Here is a 23467-nt window from a genome sequence, read left to right on the forward strand (position 1 = left end):
GCGTGTGGGTCAGGTGGGGTATACGCAACCAATCAGCGAGTTCAGAACTCCTGGAGCCGTTAGAACACGGGGCGCGCCAATTGGAAACGTTACCGAGTAGCGACTCAGCCAATAGAAACGGCGGAACGGAATTTCTCAGCCAATTAGGAGGCGCGGAAGAGATCCGACGAATACTAGCAGCGGAACAGATCCGACCAATAGGAGCAGCGGAACAGAACTGACCAATAGGAGCAGTGGAATGAAGGCAATGGGCGGGGCCAGGTCAGAGAGCGGGACAGTTTGAAGCAGCCAGGCGCCATTGAGGCACTGTGATAGGAGCAGCAGGTAAAGAGTATGTGAAAGGGGATGGGAGGGATGATAGCCCGCGACAGGCAGCAGGGCTGGTAGGGAATAGTTTGTACTGCTACTCAGGAAAAACAACATCCTAAACAGTGTAACTAGTCAGATCAGAAATACTGTGCCTCTGGAACAGGAAGGTTAGTGGGCACAGCCTGGCTTGTTACATAGGCCAGCAGTCTGCTACTAAGATCAGAAAAACACGGGATGGCTACTGGATGAAGATTTTTTCCTTAAACACAAGGTTTATAGAAACCGATCATTCCGCCCAATTGGTGTTTATGCTCTATATAAATCTCCTTTTGCTCCACCATGTGTACTCCTATCAGCACATCTGTCTAGTGCCTCGCTCATGTCCTTAACTAGTGTTTCATTAAATGCATTTGTTATTTGCCTCAATGAGATAATTCTATGTAATATAAAATAATGTGATTTGACTACTATACAGATCATTCATTGTTTGCACTGTGTTGTAATGTTAAAATGCATTGGGAGGTACAACATGTAATATATCATGTCACTCTCTCCCCAGGATAGTATAACATAATACTGAGGGCAACTGAATTAGGAGTAGCAGAGCAACTTAATACAACACAGTTCAGGCAAAAAGGAACATGAAACTGTACATACAAGTGAACTACCTAACCTCCAACTATTTGGTAGAATGCATTCAGGGAAGCAGAGTTGTGGTATTTAATAAGCCTAAATTGTTGAGTCATTTGAGATTGTGGGGCCTCCTGCAAGATTTAGGTGGATTGTAAGTTGTGAGATAGCATATCCTTAAAATTATTTTACTGTTATGTAGCATATGAAATTCAGAGTTTGGAGCATTATGATTTTAAAAACATTTCTTATTTTTGATGCAGCAGAATGCTTGGAATGTCAACTAGGGAGGATATTGATGTTGTCATCCATCAGGATACATCTGAATTTTTGAAGAGACATACACTAATTTAAAAGACAGGTAAATAAAAAAATCTTATTCTGATAAGAAACTGATATTGTTGAGGCATAGTTGGTGTAGCTTTAAGAAAGGTTTTTTTAAAAAAGCATGATTTCTGCAGCTCACAGCTTCAGTGATGTCATTGTTGCTGGCTTGACTGAAGGTGTCCTTTTACTGCTACTTAAATGGAGTTATTTGCTTACACTCTGGGATTAGTTTTACAATCCTGTGCTGATAGGAGAATGGTTGTGTGTTTTTGGACAGTGTTTCCATTTTCAGTTTGGAGCTGCAGGTTTAAGTTTTGGTTTTAGAAGGGACAGCAAGTAAAAATAAGTCCCAGTGTCTCTCCCTACTTTTCTTGCTTTGGAAATTCTGTTGAAGAATGAAAAATCTGCTGCTGTGGGGGGGGCTCGACCAGAGTGTCTCTGGTGTTTTGGAAAGCTGTCTTGTCTTCAAACCTGTTCTGAATGAACCAAGACTGAGAGTTTTCAATTCTCCAACCAAAAGACTCAATTTCCAGTATCACATGAGCATTAGTCTGAGCTCTATTAAACTTGTTAAAAGGGTCTTTTGTCTATGGGATTGGTTTGATTGGAACATTGTAAATATCTTGGTTAAGGATTATACATTATCATTGTTTGTAAAAGTTCTTGCTAATTTTCTTACTATGTGTTAACAATATTCTTTAATTTTCATTTGAGAAAAGCTCCCTAGTGAGTCATTTGAATCATACTTAAGTGAAACATCTAATTATCCTAGCCAAATTCAAGATGCAAAACTGATCTAGATGGGCTCCACTGAACACTTTGGAGTTTCTAACCTGAATTATAACAGATGGAATCACTGCTCTTAAGACAATCTCTTAATTTTTTCCTTAAATCCATTTGGTTTGTCAATCTTATTGAATATAGCATTTTTAAAATAATCATAAACTCAAGTTCTGTAGACAAAAGTAATTTATATTGGCTTTACATTGTTCAAAGTTATAAAACTTAAAGTTGCACTCTACACCTAAAAGGGAAGAAACCTCTCTGTTTTGTATTTTATATTCCAAATAGAATCATCTTCTGTAATTGCCAAGAGGCCTCAGCTTCAAGATTAAATGCAACCATACAAATTAGGAGCAGGAGCAGGCCATCCAGCTGTTCAGCCTGCTCCAGTAGTCAATAAGATCATGGCTTATCTGATTGTAACCACAACTTTGCATTACCACCTATCTCCAGTAACCTTTCGCCCCCTTGAATCTATCTACCTCTGTCTTAATATTCAACGACACTGCTAAAGACTAATGACCCTCAGGGAAAATATTCTCCTCATCGGTCTTAAATGGGCTATCTCTTATTTTTAAACAGTGACCCCCTAAAGATCTATGTTACAATCAAGTCCCCTCTTACTCTTCTGAACGCCAGTGGATACAAATTTAGCCTCTCCAACCGTTCCTCATGAGACAACCCACCCATTCCAGATATTAATCTAGTAAACCTTCTATGAAATGCTTTTAACTAGTTTATATAAGGAGATCAATCTGTACACAGTACTCCAGATGTGGTCTCACCAATACTCTGCATGACTGAAGCATAAGCTTCCTATTTTTGTATTTGATTTTCCCTTGCAATATGTGATAATATGCTAGTAGCTTTCCTAGTTACTTGTTGTACCCACATACCAACTTTTAGCGATTCATGCACTGGGACTCCCAGACATCTCTGCATTCTCTCACCATTTAAATAGTACGCTTTTATATTCTTACTGCCAAAATGATTCTCATTGCTAAACTGTTCTTGAACTAATTAGGATAAAGGGCGTTTTATCACAAAAAGCCTGAGACCCAACAAATTTATCCTCTTGTAAGACAATGTCCCCATCTATCTTGTCTTCATAAGAAAATCAGGAGTATGTAATTCACTCCCTCGAGTCTTTTAGGCCACTGTTAGATTTTATGGAAATGGCTGCCAAATATTCCAAAGAGTAGTTTGTTTTATGTGACAGTTCTTTATACATACAACGAGCTGCTAGATAAATGCAATTTTTATCTAAACTTATTTGAATCTAAATATTTCATATATCGCCCTTTTTGTGGAAGTCGCATTGGAAGTTGAAATTATTGAAATAATTTTGTTACTGTGCTGTGCTGTCAGGATTGTCATTTTTCTGTCTGACAGAGAGCTGCTGTGAAAGTGGAGCATATTATTTCACTGTACATTTATGAAGGTCCTAAATTGTAGTTCTGGGGTAAAGCATTATTCCAGAAAGTTAGCTGAAGGAAAGTACTGGAGTCATTTCTCTAAGCAATTGTTTAGAGTCACACGTTACAAACATGCACCTCCTAATCTCAACAACTATATCTCCCTTTTTATTCAGCTCTTAGGCTGATTGGTGTAACAAATTGTCCCTAAATTAGTCTCCCCTCAATCTGGTTTCCAAAGTGGGGTGCCATAAGCGTAGACGGGGGTCATGGGTGGAAGAGGGAACTCACATTGTTAAAATGGCAGCACGGGCTCATTGGGCCGAAGGGCCTGTTTCCCGTGCTGTGTTGTTCTTTGTTATCCGATTTGAAGGTTACCCATAAAGTGGAACTAAGAGCTACTTTTGAAGGGGACTCCACTAATATACTGTAACAAAATAAAACATTTTAAGAAGAAGCTGAATCACTAGATGACATTTCCAGGAGTGGTGATGCCAGTTTCCACTCCATTGTTCACAGGTGGACACCATGTGCTCCCTCTGGCTGAGCAGCCAGTTTTTAATGTAGAGCAATGCCAACAGCACAGGTCCAATTCTGCTGAAATTATTCTAAAAGCTAGCACCCCCATTAGTCGAAAATTCAGCAGTGATCAGGGTTCAAAACTGCAGCCATTCTTGATCTTGTATATTTTTCATGTCATTTGTCCACTGTGCTATTAAAGGAAACCAGTATTATTTACTTAATGATGTTTTTTAAAATTCTATTCCAATGAATTCCAAGGCCAAGATGTTGGGTGCTTGATGCCCCGCAAGAAGAAGTCCAGCCAATCCAAGAAGCCCCCTCTGCTGTTTCTGAAGAGTCCACAAAACGTAGGAAAGTGCAAACAAGTGGTGCCTCTACCATCTGCCGTAAACCCACGCCAGGCATCCTGTGTGCCAGTTGACCAGCAGTCTTCATTCACTTGGGTGTGTTGTTTTGTGTTTCTCAATATTTTTAGTATAAGAATATACTACCATCTTCTACTATTATACAGTAAGATCTCCTATGCAATTTTAAAAGCCTTCAGAATGTAAATTTGCATTGTTAGATTGTGAAAGAGCTTTTATAATTGTCACAGGCTCCAAGCACTCAATTTCTGTGACTTTGTGGTCAGATCCACATTGTTAGCTATACATGTGTAGAAACATGCTGCTCCACAGCTGAATTTAATGAAAGAATACTGGAAATTGAGTAAATGGTTTTCCTTTCAGAGTTATAAAGTAAATGTGTATTTCCCATGGATAAAATGTAACAAAATTCTACATTTTCCTCCTAAAATACATTTCCATAAGTATGCATATTTCAAGCTTCACTTGGGTTTTTTTCAAAGCAGCAACACTTTGAAGTGTTAATCAATCATTCCAAGGTTTATACTCTGAAGCACAAGTAGTTCATCGTTCTTCGTTAATATTCATGTTGTGAAGTAAGGAAGGTGGAAACTTTCTTGATAGTTTGTGTAATCTGACATCTATTATATTTCTTCTGTTGGCCATGACTCTGCCGATAGAACTCTCATCTGAACCAATGGTTGAGTTCAAGCCTCTAGAACTTGAGCGCATAAATCAAGGCTGCACTTCAGTGCAATAGTGAGGGGGTACTGTAATGTTAGGTGTTGTCAGTCAAATGAAACATTAAATCAAAACCACATCTGTCCCCTTAGGTGGACACTAGGTGGCACGAGTTTGACGAAGAGCAGGGAAGTTATTCAGTGTCCTGGCCAATATTAATCCCTCAGCCACACTGTCTGGTCATTGGCGTGTTGTTTGTGGAAGCTTGCTGTGTGTAAATTGGCTATTCTATTTCCTAGGCTGTAAAGTGTTTTGAGATGTTCATAGTCAAGAAAGGTGCTATTTAAATACAAATCCTTTTCCTCTTTTCCTGTCCTTGCAGGTGTTGCCACAGTTTGAATTTTCAGACACAACAATTCAAAGACCAAGACGAGGACAACGCAAAAATAATACCAATGACAGCACAGCAAAACATAAGAATAGTAAAAAGAAGCAGAGTCTTGCACCAAAACCTGGAGCTGTGAGAAAAGCATATGTTAACTATGTCCCCTTGACCATTTTGGGCAGTGATGTAACAAGTAACAATATGCCAACAAGTAACACTTCAGGTATGGAAAGCACCTACCAAGGAGGTAGAGATGACAATTCCGTTGCAAGGGCTCAGAATTCAGATGCTGTGGGTCAGAAGCTCAAATGTAGGCGAGAGTCTGTGGCAAAGGGCATCTTGGTTGGTAAAATAAACTGTGCCATGAGTACAGAACGGAATATACCCCACAGATCTGTGAAATGCTCCAGTTTCAGTTCTCCATTGTATTGTGTCAACCGCCAAACTAGTGCAAACCCTGGTGATAAGGAGATCTCCCTTTCTGATCACTTTACTCAATCATTTGATGAGGTATTCATCCTGCCACAAGTTAGCACTCCCACAATTGATGGCTTACTTCCAGTGACTAGCATGAGAAAAAGTACTGATAGATTAAGAGACAGGGAATCTGACATTAACAACATGATTCCTTCCTGTGGTAGACCAGAGGACAGCTTGGATACATCCTCTGGAGTAAACAATGACTCTTCTAAAGAATCCCTGACTCCTGACGTTTGGGTACAAGACACTCCAGAGCATGAATATGGACTCAAAGCAACCTGGCGAAGACGGCCAGACATTATGCAGTACCTGAAACATTGTGGAAAATTAACCAGTAGCGATGTGCTTGTTGGTACATAAGGAGACACTTGAAAGAAATCAGTAATACAAATTGTGACCTGTTCATTTTAAATGTTACCATCGGTATTATGATTATCTGGGTATTGGGCTTTTGTAGAAGCATCACCCTGTAACCTATGGCTGTCAAAGCAGCTTATCCAGACCTGCAGTAGTTTGACAAGCATCAGGTTCAAAATATAAAATCTCAATCCCTTACTTTAGTATCCCCTTGTCAATGCAACATTAGGACCAGACTCCCATTTTAAATGCCTCAGATGTGGCACTCTGAAAGATCATTGCAATTGCTCATGTCTGCAACATCCTGTGTTGTATATCTTTATTAGTGATGTATTTCAAATGATCACCTTTCTATGGATCCAAAACATTTTTCATTTTATTCCATATTTTTAGCATAAAAGTCACTTCTATTTGCAAAGTATAAAAATTCTATCACATAGATTTGTCAATTTCAAATCATTCCTAATGATTGTAGGTCACAATATAAAAATACTTGCAAAGGTGGCAATAAATTGACAATTTGAATCATGTCAGTGGTTGACTGATTGGAGAGATAGAAATGTTATACTGGTGTAGTTTTATGTTCTTTTAAAATTGGAATTACGACTATAATTTGGGAATATTTTGGCAAGTTTGTCCTCGGACACACATCTCTCTCCCTTTTCCTCAGCTAAAATGAAAAAGTACAAAAAAAAATCCAGGCGGAACAGAGGTTTAAGTATAACTTCAACATTGTGAATTTCTCTCAAGGCTCTATTCACAAATAGGGAGTTGAAAAATTATCAATTGATCTGTCAACCTAGTTCCCATATTTTAAATTCTTGTCTTTTAAGTATCCTGACATGTCATTGTTCATCTAGAGAACAAGTAATATCTAGTGTGTAGCAAAAGTGAAATGAGGAGTTGCAACAGAACCCAATAAATCAGCATATCCAATCTATGGCCACTGTATCTGAACCTTAATCCACATCACAACAGCCCTATTTGAATGTAGACTCCTGATATCTTGGTTTGTTTTCTGAATTAGTACCCCTGGAGGTGTTGGTGGTTTTTAGTGCTGCTGCCGTGCTGGTGGATAAATGCTAAAACGGAACACCTGGATTTGCAACTTTAGAAGTATACTGATTTGTGTGGATTTAACCATTATAGTTGGGCCATGATACACAGCTATGACCCACAAGGATGAGAGTTTAAACACTCTGCAACAAAGGATTAGGAAATTCCTGTTGGCCAAAGATTTTCTCCAATTCTTATTGAGAAGAATGTGTAGGATTAATAATGGAAAATACTCATTTATTTCAGTGCAATTCTTAAAAAAAAAACTTACTTGTCAATGTTCTTCTCTCTTGACTCTTGTTCCTTCCATGGTATGATTCCATGTGGTAAAGTAAGCCAATTGCTTTCAGCACTTTGACTTAAATAGTTTTGAAGTGTGAGCCTTGATGTTGAGTATCAGCAGCTATTTAAGAGAAATATCAATGAAAGCCTAAACTGTATCATTGTAATGTCTCCAACACAAACAATTTGCATTTACAGAGCCAGTGACATAGCAAAATATCCCAAGGAGCTTCACAGGAGTGTTTTCAAACAAACTTTGACACTGAGCTTCAGCGATTAGGAAAGGTGACCAAAGGTTTGGTCAAATAGGCAGGTCTTAAGGATCAATTTGGAAAGAAAGGCAGAGAGGTTGAGACTACATTTCGGAGCTAGAAACGTAGGCAGCTGAAAGTAGTGTTGGCATGAAGGAAATCAGGGATGTGCAAGAAACTAGAATTGAAGGAGTGTTAACATTTTTTAAAAATCCTTTATTTATTTGTTGTAGGCATTGCTGGCTAGACTGGCATATATTGTCCTTTAAGGTGTAGAACTCTGAGCCACAGGGCTGGAAGAAGTCAGATGTGGAGGGGTGAGGCCATGAAAGGATTTGAACACACAGCTGAGAGTTGGAACATTGCCAAACAAAAGCCAAAGTAGGCCAACAAAATGGGTGAGTGGGACTTGGTATGAATTAGGACATGATCAGCAGAATATTTGCATAAGCTCAAGCTTAAGGAGGGAGTTAGGTGGGCAGTTAGCCAGGAAGCAGTCAGGTTCAGACACTCTGGCAATTTTTCATTTCTCTAATAGGTATGCTGAGGCCAAAGCAGTAACTTCTATCATAGCTTAGTGAGCGAAATATTGAATTTAGGTCTTGTATGTTTGGCTCAGCCATTTACTTGATAAATGCACTCAGCCATTCAGGCTGGTTTGACCCAGATTTTATAGAAATAAATTGTGATTTATTGAAAGGTGCTAATTTCCAGCGATTTTGACTCAAGTATGAAATAAACTATCACACCTCTACATATAATATTTTCTATCAGCATATAACATTCCTAAACTGCTTGCTGGGAAGTGAGTGAGCTTGACATGAACTTCATAAATATCTCCCTGAGAACTGCTTCCATACGGTGCCTCAGCACAGCAACTTTCCATACCAGCCCTTCTGATTGATCTTCCTTTTTCATCAACTGAGGATTTCTTTTTTCATGATTGACATAGCCTGTGATCCTGTCAGTCCCTTTTCCCACACTTTCCTCTCTCCTTTCCTCTCCCCCTCAGAACCAATATGTTTTTTTTTTGAGCTCATCTTCCACTTACTAGCTTATGTATTCAATAAATCAAAGCCCTGCCATTTCTACTGCTGCCATCTTTCTCCACCCCCACCCCCACGTTGTAACTAAACACATCTTTTCATCCTCTCAGAATTCTGAAGGGATTGTTCACTCTGTGATACTCTTTCCGATTCTCAAATACCTTTCCATGTAAGTGGAAATGCAACCTGCCATTTTAACTCCTATCTACTCAACATCCAAGGTCCTAAACAATGTTTTATGTGCACTTCCTTCAATTTAATATACTGTATTTCCTGGTCTCTCTGTTTGCTCTATAAGGAGGAACCAAATATAGATTGGGTGATTTTTGCAGTCCACCTTTGTTCAGTCCACAAGCATAACCCCAAGCGTCATTTAATTCTCCACCTTGCTCTCATGCTCTCTCTGTCCTTAAGCCATAGAAATAGGAACAGGACTACAGCATCTATCCCTTCAAGTCTACTCTGCAATTTAATATCATTCCTGATCTCTCACTAAGTCCATTTCCATGCTTCATATCTGTAATTCTTCCCCTAATGATTAAAAACATATTGTTCTTAGCTTTGAAAAGGTTCAAAAGCTTGGCCTCCCCAGCATCCTGGGGTAAAAAATTCCTAGGATTCAGCACTCTTTTGAGAAAAGAAATTCTTTGTCAAATCCATCTTAAATGAGCACCACCTTATTACATGACTATGTCCTCTGGTCCTAACCCATAATTGGAAATATCCTCCCAACATTTACCCTGTATACCCCTCTAAGCATTTTATGTGTTTCAATCAACTCGCGTTCTTCTGAATGCCAAGGAGTATAGCCCCAACCTGTTTAATCTTTCCTTACATGGCAGCCCCTCCATACCTGGATCATCCTAGTAAACCTCTGTGTTGCCTTCAAGATAATATCTCTCTTTAAATAAGGGAACCAGAAGTGTACACTGCATTCTAAATATGGTCTCACTGCTACCTTGTATGGTTTCAGCAACTCTTGAAATAAAAGCCAGCATTCCAAATGCCTTCCCTTGGCTTCATGCAGTGTTCCAATGGAGCTCAACAGAAAATTAGGGAACAGTGCTTCATCTTTTGGTTAATCACTGTGAGACTGGATGTTTCAAAATACCTTTGGGGGGAATAGTGTGTGCTTATGAAGAAGTCAGCGTGTGTGTGTGTGATTGATTTAATCAAGCTGAGGAAAGTTACAAGAGATGTTTAAGAAATGAAAGGATACAGATGCTGGTTTGTGCACTTGTAATAAGATGTTGGGTTTGAGGTACAAGTAAATAGGTTGGATCAGACATTTAAATGTTTAGGTAAGTTGAGAGTTTGTTTGAATATCAAAGGAAAGTCAGTGGTGACAAGAAACATTGTAGCTTACAGAAGGATAAACAGAAGAGAGTTCATTATATTTTATTGTCCTGAAAGAGATAAAATAGAAATAGGAAAGATTTCATAATTAGAAAAGATTTGAGTTTCAAAGAGGTGTGAGAACATTGGAACCTGAGGTGAAAGGGGTGGGAGGAGGGAGGACAGTGGAAGAGAATGTATTTGCGAGTTAGTGGGGAGCTTTGCGGTTGGCTTGTGCAAGGAAGATCTCTCAAAAATAGCTCTGGGCTGGGAAAAAGATGCAGTTTGAACCAGCCATCCAGTCAAGCCAGAAAACTTATCTATTGGGGCGGCACAGTGGTTATAGCACTGCTGCCTCACAGCACCCGGGACCTGGGCTTAATCCCCAGATTGGGTCACTGTCTGTGCAGAGTTTGCATGTTTTCCGTGTCTGTGGTTTTCCTCCCACACTCCACAGATGTGCAGATTAGATGAATTGGCCATAATAAATTCTCCCTCAGTGTACCTGAACAGGTGCCAGAATGTGGCGACTACGGGATTTTCACAGTAACTTCATTTTGTTGAGTGTAAGCCTACTTGTGACTAATAAATAAACTTTAACTTTTATCTCTCTGTCTGAATACACTCAATGACTTGATGACCACAACCTTCTGTGGCAGTGAATTCCAGAGATTCATCACCCTCTGCCTGAGAAATTCCTCCTCGTTATTGTTTCCCTTTGCTCTGAGGTTATGCCTTTGGATCCTAGTCCCTCCTACTAATGGAAACCTCTTCCCCATGTCCAGTGTATCCAGGCTTAGTATGTGAGAATGAGTTGCATAAATTTAGACAGCATGGTGGCACAGTGGTTAGCACTACTGCTTCACAGGAATCCAAGTTTAATGTGGCCTTGGGTGACTGGAGTTTGCACGTTCTCCCCTTGCCTGCATGGGTTTAGTGGCAGGGAGGTTAGGAGATAAATAACGTGGGGTTACAGGGATGGGCCCTGGGTAGCATTGCTATCAGTGCAGACCCGATGGGCCGAATAGCCTCCTGCACCGTAGGGATTCTACGAAACTTGGTTTATAGTGCCTTGGGTTTACAAGTGTTAGAACTATGAACGAGTTCCGTGGGATAGATGCGGTTGGGTGTATGGGTGTTAATGTGTGGATTTTCCATTATGTGCAATATACGCGGGGCTGATTGCCACTCTTACACATCCAGAACAATGGAGCATTATCTTTAAATGAGCTAGTCCACCAGAAACCACTTTGTAAAGATGGATAATTGTTCGTAACATTTACCAAATCGACTGGAGCAGTCAGACAGCCTGTGCATTGTCTCAAAGCTGCTGCCAGTGTCTCCAATGCAGCAGTGCAGTCTGAAATTCTGTCCGCAGCCAGGCCAGAGGGGAGCCGCCCACAGGCATGCAGATACTCCTGAACTCATTGTCCGTTAACTGTATCACCCAGTGAGTGGGATGAGTTCCCAGACTTTGGGGGAGGAGGGAAATCTGGCAGCGGTGAATCCTCAGGAGAGCAGCTTCAGACCGGGACTTTGATCAGAGGGCTGAATGGGATGACGTGAGGAGGGAGGGGGGACCAATGGGAATGGTTTTTGTTGGAGGGTGCGTTGCTAAGGGGGCCCGGGCCGCTGGAGCGAGGGCGAGTTGAGTGACGGAGCGGGGAGCGGGAGGCAGCAGCGGGGCCGCCAGCACCATAGCAACGGGCGCCCAGAGATGTCCTATTACAGCGTCAGGTAGAGGAAGAGCGGCCGGGAGGGTGAGGGTGGGCTTGGGGATAGGGGCAATGGCTGCTTTACTGAGCACTCTGAGCCCCGCAGTATCCCCGCCGGTGTGTCTAGCATAACTTTAATCGGATGTCTGCACTCCCCCCACTAGGTTTTGGACAAACATTTGTCGTTAATGTGTGGATTTTCCACTGTGTGCAATATTCGGGGCTGTTTGCCACTCGTACACATCAGGAGGCGCGGCGATTTTGGCACAAAATCTTCTTATGCTGCCGACCCGATTTCCTTTCCCATTTCTGATCTTTTAAACAAAAATTATCGGTGCAAAAATTTAGTGCAACAAACTGGAAAGACGGGACTTTTATGTTCAGTTTTCTTTCCGTGTTACTTTACTACATAAACTTAATTTGCACAAGACTTTGCAGCACTTGTGTTGTCTCTTGTTGCTTTGATGACCTTTATAAAACACGTTATTAATAAATCAATTTGCAACATACCTTAGTTTGAATAGTTTTGAAAATCTTAGGCATTTTTGTAATGTGGAGTTCTTTTGACTAGTACAGTCTTCTGTTGATTTATGGGTGGATATGAGTTCTTGATCCAAAACTATGAATTAATTCTGGGTGTCTGGCGCTGAATGTCCGCTCGTTTTATAAATGTGTTTCCTTTGGACACTTTCTCTAAATGCTGCTATGAATGGAATGTTAAACAACTGTATCCCATTGGCTCATGATAAAGTTGATAATGTTATGACTCAGCGGCTAATCTTCGAGGTTTTGTTGCGAATTGTAGCTCTATTGTTCGTGTTTAAGATTTAGTTACCCACGTTGTAGAAATAAAATTGAACTATTTATGAATTTAGTTTTGTTTTCAGGGATAAACAACTGGAGAAACTTTCAGATGGAGTTTTTGTAATAACTGTGGGCTATTTATATTTAATTTCCATCTGCCAAATTAAACTGGATCTGACTACTTAAGCGGTGGTGGTTAGAGGACGATGTGCTTCCATTTGTAATATTTCTGTTCTATCCATTAAGTGTTTATTATGTCATTTTTATTGTTACAAACCTTTTACATCACACATATATCCCTAGTAATACCAAGTTATTGTGATGCCATAACCTGGACTGTACAAGAAATTAAGGCATTTCACTTGATATCAAAAAACAATGTTTGGTATTTATAATAACAACTGATGTAATAATGGTTTTTGAAGCTCTGATACTTTGTGAAGTCATGAAGCAGCTTTCAATGTTGAGACCACACGTGGAAGTTAATGCTTATGATCACTCTTTGTGTGAATTACATTGTATAAAATTACAGCCCAGACACCATTTGGCACAGCTGTTCTTTGCCAGTGTTTATTCTCCACACAAGTCTCTTTCTGCCCTACCATCTAAACCTATCAGTGTATTGTTTTATTCCTTTTGCCCTGCTGAACCTGTTCCGCTATGCAGTGTGATCATGGCTGATCTTGGGCTTTAACTCCACTTTCCAGCCCATTCCCAATACCTTTTGATTCTCTGACCAAGAATATGTCTATCTCAGCCTTAAATATAATCAACAATGGATCATCCACAATTATTTTAGAGTAGAGAATTTGAAAGATTCACAACTTTTTAAGTGAAGTAATTTGTTCTCATCTTAGTCTTAAATGATTGACACTCTATCCCTGTGTTTTAGATTCCTAAGCCAGCAGAAAAAATTGTGTTAACCCTGTCAGACTCTTGAATTTTGTATGATTTATGAGATCACCTCTCATTGTTCTAATCTGGGGAGAATATAGGGACAATTTACTCCGTCTTCCACGATAAGACAATCCTCTTATACCTGGGATCAATCTAGTGAAATCTTTGTTTTACCACCTCCAGTGCAAGTATATTCGTCCTTAAATGCAAGACCAAAACTACATAGAATCATAATGTACAGTGCAAAAAGAGGCCATTTGGCCCATCGAGCTTACACTGACAACAATTCCACCCAGGTCCTGTCCTATCCCCGTAACATACAATATTCCAAGTGTGTAGTTTTGCCAAACAACTTGTACAATTGTAGCAAGACTTTCTTCCTGTACCCCAGTACTCTTGCAATAAATTGTTTTGACTCCCTTGCATGACCACACCCAAGTCTTTCCAATTATCAAGGTTCACACTTTTTTAAAATCTAGTTTTGTATTACAATCAAAGTGAAGAATCTCACACTCCATCACATTATGATTCCATCTGTCTTGTCCACATGTTTAACTTCTTTGCAGACTCTGTCCTCTTCAGACATACATTTCTATTTTGCCTAATAAGCCAGAATTGGAGGAGTGTAAGTATCTCACCAAGTGTTGGGGCATTGGAGGAGATTATTGATATAGGGAGGGGCGAGGACGTTGAAAACAATAATGAGAATTTTAAAATCAATTTATTAGCTTCTGTCAAATAGTAGGCCTGTGAGCACAGTTGAAATAGAGGAATGGACAAGTAGCTGTGAGTTAAGATGTGGGCAGCAGAGTTTCAAATGATTTCAAGATAATTGCATTTAGTGTGTGAGGTCAGTCAGTATTTCATTGACATAATCAAACTAGAGGTAATGAAGGCATAGATGAGGATTTTATCAGCAGCTGAGCTGTGACGGGGTGAAATTGAACAGTGTTACATATAAGTACCAAAGCAGTATTCGTATAGCTCATTACCCCTTGTATTTTTGTTCCGTAGTTTGTGTGGAGATGAACCTGTGGAGCTCCACGGATCATTTCTCAATTTTTGCAAATTAGTTACAGTACTGACAGTATTATTAAAATTAAGCAAGTACTGTCTCCTTAGCTTTGCTTGAATTAGAGCCATAGTTAAAAAGAATCTGTAGAAATACTACACACTGCACATTCACTTGTTCATTTGTTACATCTAACAGTTCTGTAGTTTATATCACCATCTTGTTGGAGATCATAAGAGGAAATGTTATATGCAGTGAGATAAGTTTTATAGGCTTTTTTCACCAATTAATTTCTATTTTCAGTAAAATACACTTTTGTCTGTTTAAAACAAAAGTTCCTCCTGAATTTGAGAGTGCTCCAGAAGTCTCCCACTTTTTTCTTGCCAAGTATTGGCTCTGGAGATGTCACCCACTGCATTTCTGCCAAACCACACTCCTTAAATTGCTATGTGTGCCATAGTAATGCAACATGCACTGTCTGGGCCAGATTTTCAGCAGATGAAAAGCCAAAACCCCTAAATAACTTAGATTTTTAACAGCATTAACATAGCTGTGAGGACCATATTATTTATGTTGTAGCAAAGATCTCTCTTCTGTTTCTAATTGAGCATCAATAGCAGTGAACTTGTGCAATTACCACTTGATAGACATCTTAAAGACTAAGGTCATCACATCACATACTGAGCTATTGTTCATTTAAGAAGGCAACTATTACCCCCAGCATAATCTCCAATAATTATTAGTGGCTGATAACTGACTGGAGCCAAAACAGTTAGCAGAGCTATCTGGAGGACAAGTGATACAGTAGCATTGAGGGGGAGCCAGTGGATGTGGTTTATTTGCACTTTCAGAAGGCTTTTGTTAAAATCTCTCAAAAGATTACCTCCGAACTGATGTTCTTTAATTTTACAGGCTAATGTATTGAGGGGGATAGAAAACTGTTGACAGACAGGAAACAAAGTAGCAATAAACAGATCTTTTTCCAAATGGCAGACAGTGACTTGTGGAGTACTGTTGGGATCAATGCTGGGACCCCAGCTATTCACTATATATAAAATGAGCAAATTAAATGTAATATCTCCAGATTTGCAGATGACACAAATCTGGATGAGATGGTGAGGAGGATGCAGAGATCCTTCAGTTTGATTTGGACAAGTTGTTGTGAGTAGGCAAATGATTGCAGATACAGTATAATCTGAATAAATGTGAGGTTATCCACTTTGGTAGCAAAAACAGGAAGGCAGATTATTATCTGAATGCACATTCCCCTCCTAATTTATGGCCAGTGAGATCTGGATGTACTTGTACATCAGCCATTGAAGGTAAGCATGCAGGTTCAACAGGTAGTAAAAAGGCAAATGGTGTGTTTGCCTTCATAGCGAGATGATTTGAATATAGGAGCAGGGATGTCTTAATGCAGTTGAACAAGGCTTTGGTGAGGTACACCTGGAGTATTGTGCAGTTTTGGTCTCCTGATCTGAGGAAGGATGTGCTTGCTCTCGAGGGAGTGTAGAGAAGGTTTACCAGACTGATTCCTGGGATGGCGGAACTGACATATGAGGAGAGATTGAATCGGTAAGGATTGTTTTCACTGGAATTCAGAAGAATGAGGGGGGAATCTCCTAGATCAGCACAGACATTGCTGGTTTAGTAATGTGGATGCTGATTGAAATAGCATGCTCCAGGACCTCCGCATGGTGATTTTGACATGTTACCTGAAGCTGAGGATTCATCTGAGATGGCGAAAATGAAAACTGTTCAGTCTTTTCTCCTGCCTAGTGTATATCTCAACACTATAGAAAAGTATGCTAAGGACTTGGGCTTAATAGACTCCATGTTTTGGTGTTCTCAGGCGGCTGTTGCTCCACATTCTTAATCAGCTTGGGCATAGGTCCATTTTTACAATGTCTGTGTTGATTTCAGCATCAAGTTTTAGGTTGCTGATGGATGTGGAGCATAAATATGTGAAGTAATTAACAACCTGCACCATCACATTGTCGATGCTGATGCTATTTACAAACAAGAGAGTGTCTGTCCATTTTGCTGAAGGTGTTCCTTGGTGTGAAGAAACATGTATGCTAGTGCAGCCTCAGCAGTGTAGAGCAACACTCTGGTCAGGATTTGGTGCACCTTTGTTTTTGTTCTTGGGTGAGTAAGGTGAACAGCTTTCTATTATTTCTGGTAATCTCTGTAGATGGACAGAAGGCATATGACAGACCAGTGTCAGCCCCAGAATGCAACCTTGCTTGACACCACTTAAGATCTCAAAGCATTCTGCAGTTGCCCCATCATCTTGTCATGGAAAGAGGTGATCACACAAGACTGCTCTGGTGGACAGCCAATTTTTTCCAGCAACTTAAATAATCACTTCTGCTCATATGTTTGAATGTCTTGATGAGATTAACGACAGTAATCATGGTCTTCATGGCATTTCTCTTGCAGCTGCTGGACTGAGAAGATCATGACAATTGGTAGATTTTCCAGTTCTGAAACCACAGCAGGGTTTTGGGTAGATGCATTCACCCTCACTTTTTGCTACTTTAGCACAAGTATTAAAAACTCTGAAAGTAAATTAAGACGAGAAAAATTGAGTTGAGGTGAACAGCCACAATCTAATTGAGCGCAGGGGCAGGCTAAAGGGACTAAATAGTCTACCGCTGTTCCTAATGTTATAAAATTATTTAATAACACTCTTTTCGAGTAAAAAGAGGAATTTAAGATTAACACCCTAAGTGCGCATATGCCAAGAATCCACAACATAATTTCAGGGCCTTGTAGCAGTCTGTCGGGCTTTACTCTGACCAGTACTTGGTCTTCTAGCTCAGATTTCTCTTGTAATTAACAAGAGCAGAGTGCTTAGCTTTAATGACCAGTTCCATCAGAGTGACATTAGCCTTGAACCAGTCAGCATTATTCCACTCTTGTTTCTGACAAGGTCAAAATAGGTAAATACTTTTCCTACAAAGCGCAACAAGAAAGGGCCTTGATAGTTGTTGCATAGTTTGATAACTCGTGTTCTTGTGGGGTCACAATCTTTGCAATAGTGATATCCCAGGGCACTGCCCCTCTCTCCAGAAGAGACAGAAGTTTGTGCAGATGCTGCAGGAGTGCCAGTTTCCCATGCTTGATGTGTTCCAGGTGGTATAGTGTCAGTTTCTGGAGCTTTTGCCCATAGCTTTTGTAAACCCCTCCATTGTGGGTTGTGTTTAGCTCTACCATGACAGGCAAGCTTGTCCAGATCTTCCTCAGTGATCGAGTGTTTTCCTTGGAATTAAACTCAAAGGTAGTGTTCCACATAATCTCTCCAATTGTTCATATTTTTTGCTGTTAGATATCTTATTTGATTCTTTCATTCATCCTCTGCAATTCTCTATGTCAGAGGACATCTAGATATTCTGGGAAAGTTGTAATCAGTAGTCATTGGTGCACTAGAAGTCAGTTGGACTTTACTGCAACCGGTTCTTAGTGAATTTAGTCATTTAGCTGAAATTTCTCTTGTAATTAATGAGAGCAGAATGTTTTGCTTTAATATCAGTTCTGTCAGTGATGTTAGTTTTGAACCAGTCAGCATTATCCCACTCTTCTTGTATGTTGAGAGTGCAGTATTATAGGTGGTGTCTCAAATTGTATCATTTCACCTGTGCACTCCTTTGTGGAAATGCTGGAATACACCTGTTCAATTGAATTGAGGAACTGTTGCTTTTTATCTGGATAGGCAGTATAGCTGGCATTTCTGCCTTGAACGAAAAAACTTTGTTGCACCCTAACCCTGCATTTGACAACGTGCACAGTTTTGACACCTTTTCCAGAAAACAGGAGATTTGCCTGCCTGTCTCTTGGGTGTACTTAGTAGAATCGATTTGTGTCACGCAGTGCTGTAGGGCGCTTCACGTTGGTAAGGTGGGGTGGGTCCTAATCCCACCTGAGAGGCTGGCATCAGTGTACTGAACATGCCACTATGCATATGACGATCTGTCAGTGGGGAGATTCCCCCCTTCCCACAGCCCCCCAGCCAGCCCTGATTGCCGTCTTGCCTCCCAACCCCACTGATCCCTAATGCAGAATGTGCAGCAGGTACACAGAGCTCTGGCACGATTATTTTTCATCCAAGCACTGCACGATGTGCCGAGAAAATCTGGCACTGCAGCTGGTGAGCTGCGTTCTGCTTTTCTTGCCTGAGCCAGCACTTGGATGGAATGTCCCTTTCTCTTGTATGTAATTACTGGCAAGCTGGCACCTTCCAAGGGTCTCAGGGATGATCATGCTTTGTTCCCATTGATGGGGATCTGCTTTAATCCCCACTTGGTGGGAACGTCTCCCCGTTTTGTCCCTTCATGTCAGGGAGATTAGGACTGTAAAAATAAGGGGTTACAGGGATGGGATCTGAGTGGGATTGTGGTCAGTGCAGACTCGATGGGCTGAATGGTCTCCTGCGCTATTAGCGAGCCTGGACAATGCTGTTAATGACATGGAAATGATGATTTCTATATTGTAATCAGTCTTGTGGTGATTTCTGGTGCAAGGCTGGTTACGCTTAAAGGGCCTGGGAAAGTCTTGATTGGCTGGGTGCCAATCGTGACTCTTGCTCCAGGCCCCCCACTGATATTTCCCGGCCCCTTGTGTTGCTTGAGTAGTGCAGTGGGCCAGGAAATCTGCACCCATTTGAATGTTTGGGGGAGTAGGGGTGAGGGTACTTTGTCTTTTCCATTGGAGATTGGAGTGCCCTTTACTGGGTTTTCTGGGTGACGGTGTGAGCCATGCCTCACGATTATTTTTCATCCAAGTGCTGCATGATGTGCCGAGAAAATCTGGCACTGCAGCTGGTGAGCTGCGCTCTACTTTTCTTGCCTGAGCCAGCACTTGGGTGGAATGTCCCTTTCTCTTGTATGTAATTATTGAAGTCAGAAGTGCTGGGCAGGGTTCTACGGCCACGCTTCTTTCTCAAAACTGAGAATCCTACCCAAGGTTAATGAACCTTTGCATGGTCTGCCCACCCCCCACCTCCTACAGTTCCCATGGTGGGCTCAACAAGATAATTCCAGCTGTGATTTCTCACATTCTTAGTGTGTTTGCAGCATGTCTGTATTGCCAGCTCATGCAATGTTTTGCAGCTGTGCTTCTCCCAGCAGACACTGTTGAGGCTTATTTAGTTCTATCTGACAATGCTTGTAAGGTTTTTCAAGGTCACTAGCTAGTAAGTGCTAGGAATGTGTTGAACCAAACACAGCATTTAATACTTATTTGTCTGTCTTCAGATCTTCCTCCCTGGAAGTCACTATTTCCTGGTTTCTTGTAAGGATCTCACCCACAAACCTACTCCCACTTCTCATGAATCTCAACTCTATTTTCACTGAGATGGCTGCAATGGTTATATGAAGTTAATAAAAACGGTTTGGTTTGGCAATCCTTCAGTTTATTTTCCTCCTTCCTTCCCTCCCTTTCCCTTCCAGAAATTACTGCAATCACGTGTTTGTTAAGTGAAGAATTCAGTGGGAAATATTTAAAGAAATGATTCGGAAGTTCAACAAAAATGCCTTCAATTAAAAAAGTGAAAACTCAGCACCAATAACCCATCTGTGATCTATCAAGGAACTTAAGAATAGTATAACATTAAAAAAAAGCTCAAAGAACAAATACCAAGCCTGAGGATTGGGAGAGTTTTAGAAACCATCAAAAGGCAACCAAAAAGTTGATTGGAAAAGAAAGACAAGAATGAGGATAAACTAGTCAGGAATATAAAAACTGATGGAGCTTTTACAAGTACATAATATGGAGAATAACTGAAATATATATTGCTTCCTTAGAGACAGAAACCGGAGAAGTGGAGAATGAGGAAATGGCGGAGATATTGAATGGATATTTTATATCAGTCTTCTCAGTAGAAGTCACAAACTATACTAGAAAACAGAACATAGAACATTACAGCGCAGAACAGGCCCTTCGGCCCACGATGTTGCGCCGACCAGCTTTTAAAAAAAAACAACACTAACCCACTAATCTAAACCAATCCCATTTCGTCCATAAACCTATCCACAGATCTCTTAAACGCCCCCAAACTAGGCGCATTTACAACTGCAGCTGGCAGGGCATTCCAGTCTCTCACCACCCTCTGGGTAAAGAACCTACCCCTGACATCAGTCCTATAACTACCCCCCCCTTAATTTAAAGCCGTGCCCCCTCGTGCTAGCTTTCTCCATCCTAGGAAAAAGGCTATCACTATCCACCCTGTCTAAACCTCTAATCATCTTATATGTTAACCACGGGGCTAATGAGTTTGAAGTAATTCAAATCAGCATTAGAAAAAGTATTGGGGATCATTAAGGGATTAAAAACCAGCAAATCCTCACAACCTATTGGCTTACATCCTAGAATATTCTCGGATATAAAAAATTGATGAAGAGCAAGTGGAGCTATCCTAGATAATCGGATGATCTGTTTTTGGGACTTTGCTATGTACACGTTGCCAGCTTTGTTTTGATTACTTCGGAAGTTCTTAATTGGCAGGAAAGCACTTTGTGACTGCCTGAGGTCATGAAAGAAGTATAGAAACTAAAACCAGGAGTAGACCATACAGCCCTTTGAGCCTGTTCCATAATTCATTTTGATCTGGCTGATTATCAAATTCAATATCCTGATTCCAGTGGGTGCTATTTGAATGGATACCCTGCTTTAATGCATACAGAACATTACTTGTAATATTTCCAACTTTTGAATGTACAGTACATGAGGTAGTATTTGGATTCCAGGCTGATTCTAAATGCTGGGATTGCTCTGCATAATGAAAGCACAGTTGCTGTATATTGTTAAGAGAAATTTGTCACCGTTATGATTATTGCATCATTATAGTAGTGATGGCTGTTGCTGATATAAATGTCTGAGAATTAGAATTGGAAGCTTTCTTCATGTAACTGTTTGTGGAAATGATTTTACTTTTCTAAGTATACTTATTATTGTTTGTACATTTTTCTGACCTATTCTGTAAGATTTCAATCATCATTATTTTTAAGTCAACTATTGAAACATGGGCAGACTGTATCCCTCCACAGGTGGTGAAAGCAATGTTTCTTTGTTACAATGCAGTGCTTGAGACTGGTAAATAGGTGGAGTAACAGACTATGACAAAAAAACTAAAAAGGTTTTTAAAATCCTGATATTTATTACTATAATGCTTCCCTTTGGTTTCAGTGTTTTTGTTTGTTGAGAGTCAACCACATTGCTGTCTGGAGTCTCATATAGGTCAGGCCAAGTAAGAATGGCAGATTTCCTTCTCTAAAGGACACTAGTCAGCGAGATGGGTTTTTCTGACAATTGACAATAGTCATTAGTAGATTCTTAATTCCAGATTTTTTTTTTAACTGCATTCAAATTCCACCATCTGCCATGGCTGGATTCGAATGAGGAATCCAGAACATTATCTGAGTTTCTGGATTAATTGTCTAGTGATAATACCACTAGGCCACCACCTCCCAAATAATTATACGCAGTTTAAATTGAAATGCCAGAATTGAAACAGTTTAAATATGAACATAGACTGAAAAAACTTAAAATTATGGAGGACAGAACATATTCGGGAGATTGTTGAAGCTCAGGCTAGTAAAGCCCGTGGCTGTGACATCTTTCATTGTAAAGTTCTGAAGGCATGACATCAAATTACATAGGCTTCATTGTTGGGAAAGTGTTTGAAAGGATTATAAAAGATAACATGAAGGAGTGTTTTGAGGATCACAAGCTAAGTCAGTCAGTATGATTTTATAAATGGAAGTTTATACTTTGCTAATTTTTTTTTGAGGTCAAGGCAGGCCTAGTGGATAGGGGAAAGGCCGTGATGTTGCCAGAAGGCATTTGACATTGTCCCACATAATTGGCTACTACATAAAGCCAAGCCATGGGGTTAGATTGGAATTTGTTAAACTGGACTTTCAGGTGGCTGGTTATCATACAATGATGAATATTGATACATGGTATATAGTTGATGTTTCATAAGTCAATGATGAAGCTAGCTTCTACATTTTATTAAAAGAAATTGTGGTGCAAAAATGAAGCATTGTCACAGCAACAAATTATTGTCAGCAAAAGAGTAATTAATAAAATTGGCCAGTGTGTGTGAGAGAAAGAGAGAGAGCATGTGCCAGGCTCAGTTTCAGTCTCAAGCTGCACATTTACTCACGCTGTTGGCATATGGTGATGAGTGATAAACCTGAGAGTAGGAGTAAGGCATACTCGTGCTCTATCATCCCCGCACACACTCAGTCCCTTAGTTGTGGGCTTGGAAGGTGCTTCTTGTGGAGTCTTGCTGAGGTTAACTTGTGTCCCTAAGATACGTTTTAATGTTTACCTTGTGGCCAAAGAGAGAGATTTTATATATCACACTATTGCATGTTGTTTCAGCAAGTTACCAGTAAAATGTTAGATCCAACTCCAATGCTTGCATTCACACAAGGGAAATTCTAAGCTGGACACCTCCTGTACCTTCAGCATTTGGTTCAACGTGTTTTCTGTTTGTTTTTAAACCAGTGAGAGAAACACTCAGTCACAGTCCAGCAGGCTTGAGCCATTTAACACAGTATGAAGAATCAACACTGGAAACATTTGATTTTTAGGCAGGGAAGAGTGTAGAAGAGGAAGAACTTGATAGCTTTGTGATAGTACAATAAACCAAATATTCAGCCTACTCTCGATCATTAGCAAAGTGATGGAAGGTGTTGTTAGGAGTACTGTCAAGCTGCACTTAAACACAGCAACAGCCTACTCAGATGCTGAGTTTCATTTCTAATAAGAAGTCTCACAACACCAGGTTAAAGTAATTTCTGCCAGGGCCACCTGACTCCTGACCTCA

General features: G+C 40.3%; 2 protein-coding genes across 2 annotated transcripts in view; both read left to right on the forward strand.

Annotated features, from left to right (window-relative positions):
- Positions 1–286: 286 nt before the first annotated feature.
- rhno1 (RAD9-HUS1-RAD1 interacting nuclear orphan 1) lies at positions 287–6728 on the forward strand. The gene is made up of 4 exons (XM_080190977.1): positions 287–324; positions 1203–1300; positions 4245–4429; positions 5394–6728. Exons 3-4 carry the CDS (start codon positions 4265–4267, stop codon positions 6234–6236), a joined length of 1008 nt encoding a protein of 335 aa, XP_080047103.1. The 5' UTR covers positions 287–324; positions 1203–1300; positions 4245–4264; the 3' UTR covers positions 6237–6728.
- A 5058-nt stretch (positions 6729–11786) lies between these two features.
- The window catches only part of LOC145344118 (tubby-related protein 3-like), a 68168-nt gene continuing 56487 nt past the window's right edge, over positions 11787–23467 (forward strand). Inside the window, 2 exon segments of the mRNA XM_080190975.1 lie at positions 11787–11822; positions 11825–11940. Of these exon segments, the coding sequence (XP_080047101.1) occupies positions 11787–11822; positions 11825–11940 (152 nt within the window).

This window comes from Carcharhinus amblyrhynchos, chromosome 6, assembly GCF_965287045.1.
Source record: "Carcharhinus amblyrhynchos chromosome 6, sCarAmb.v2.hapA, whole genome shotgun sequence".
Classification (NCBI taxonomy): domain Eukaryota; kingdom Metazoa; phylum Chordata; class Chondrichthyes; order Carcharhiniformes; family Carcharhinidae; genus Carcharhinus; species Carcharhinus amblyrhynchos.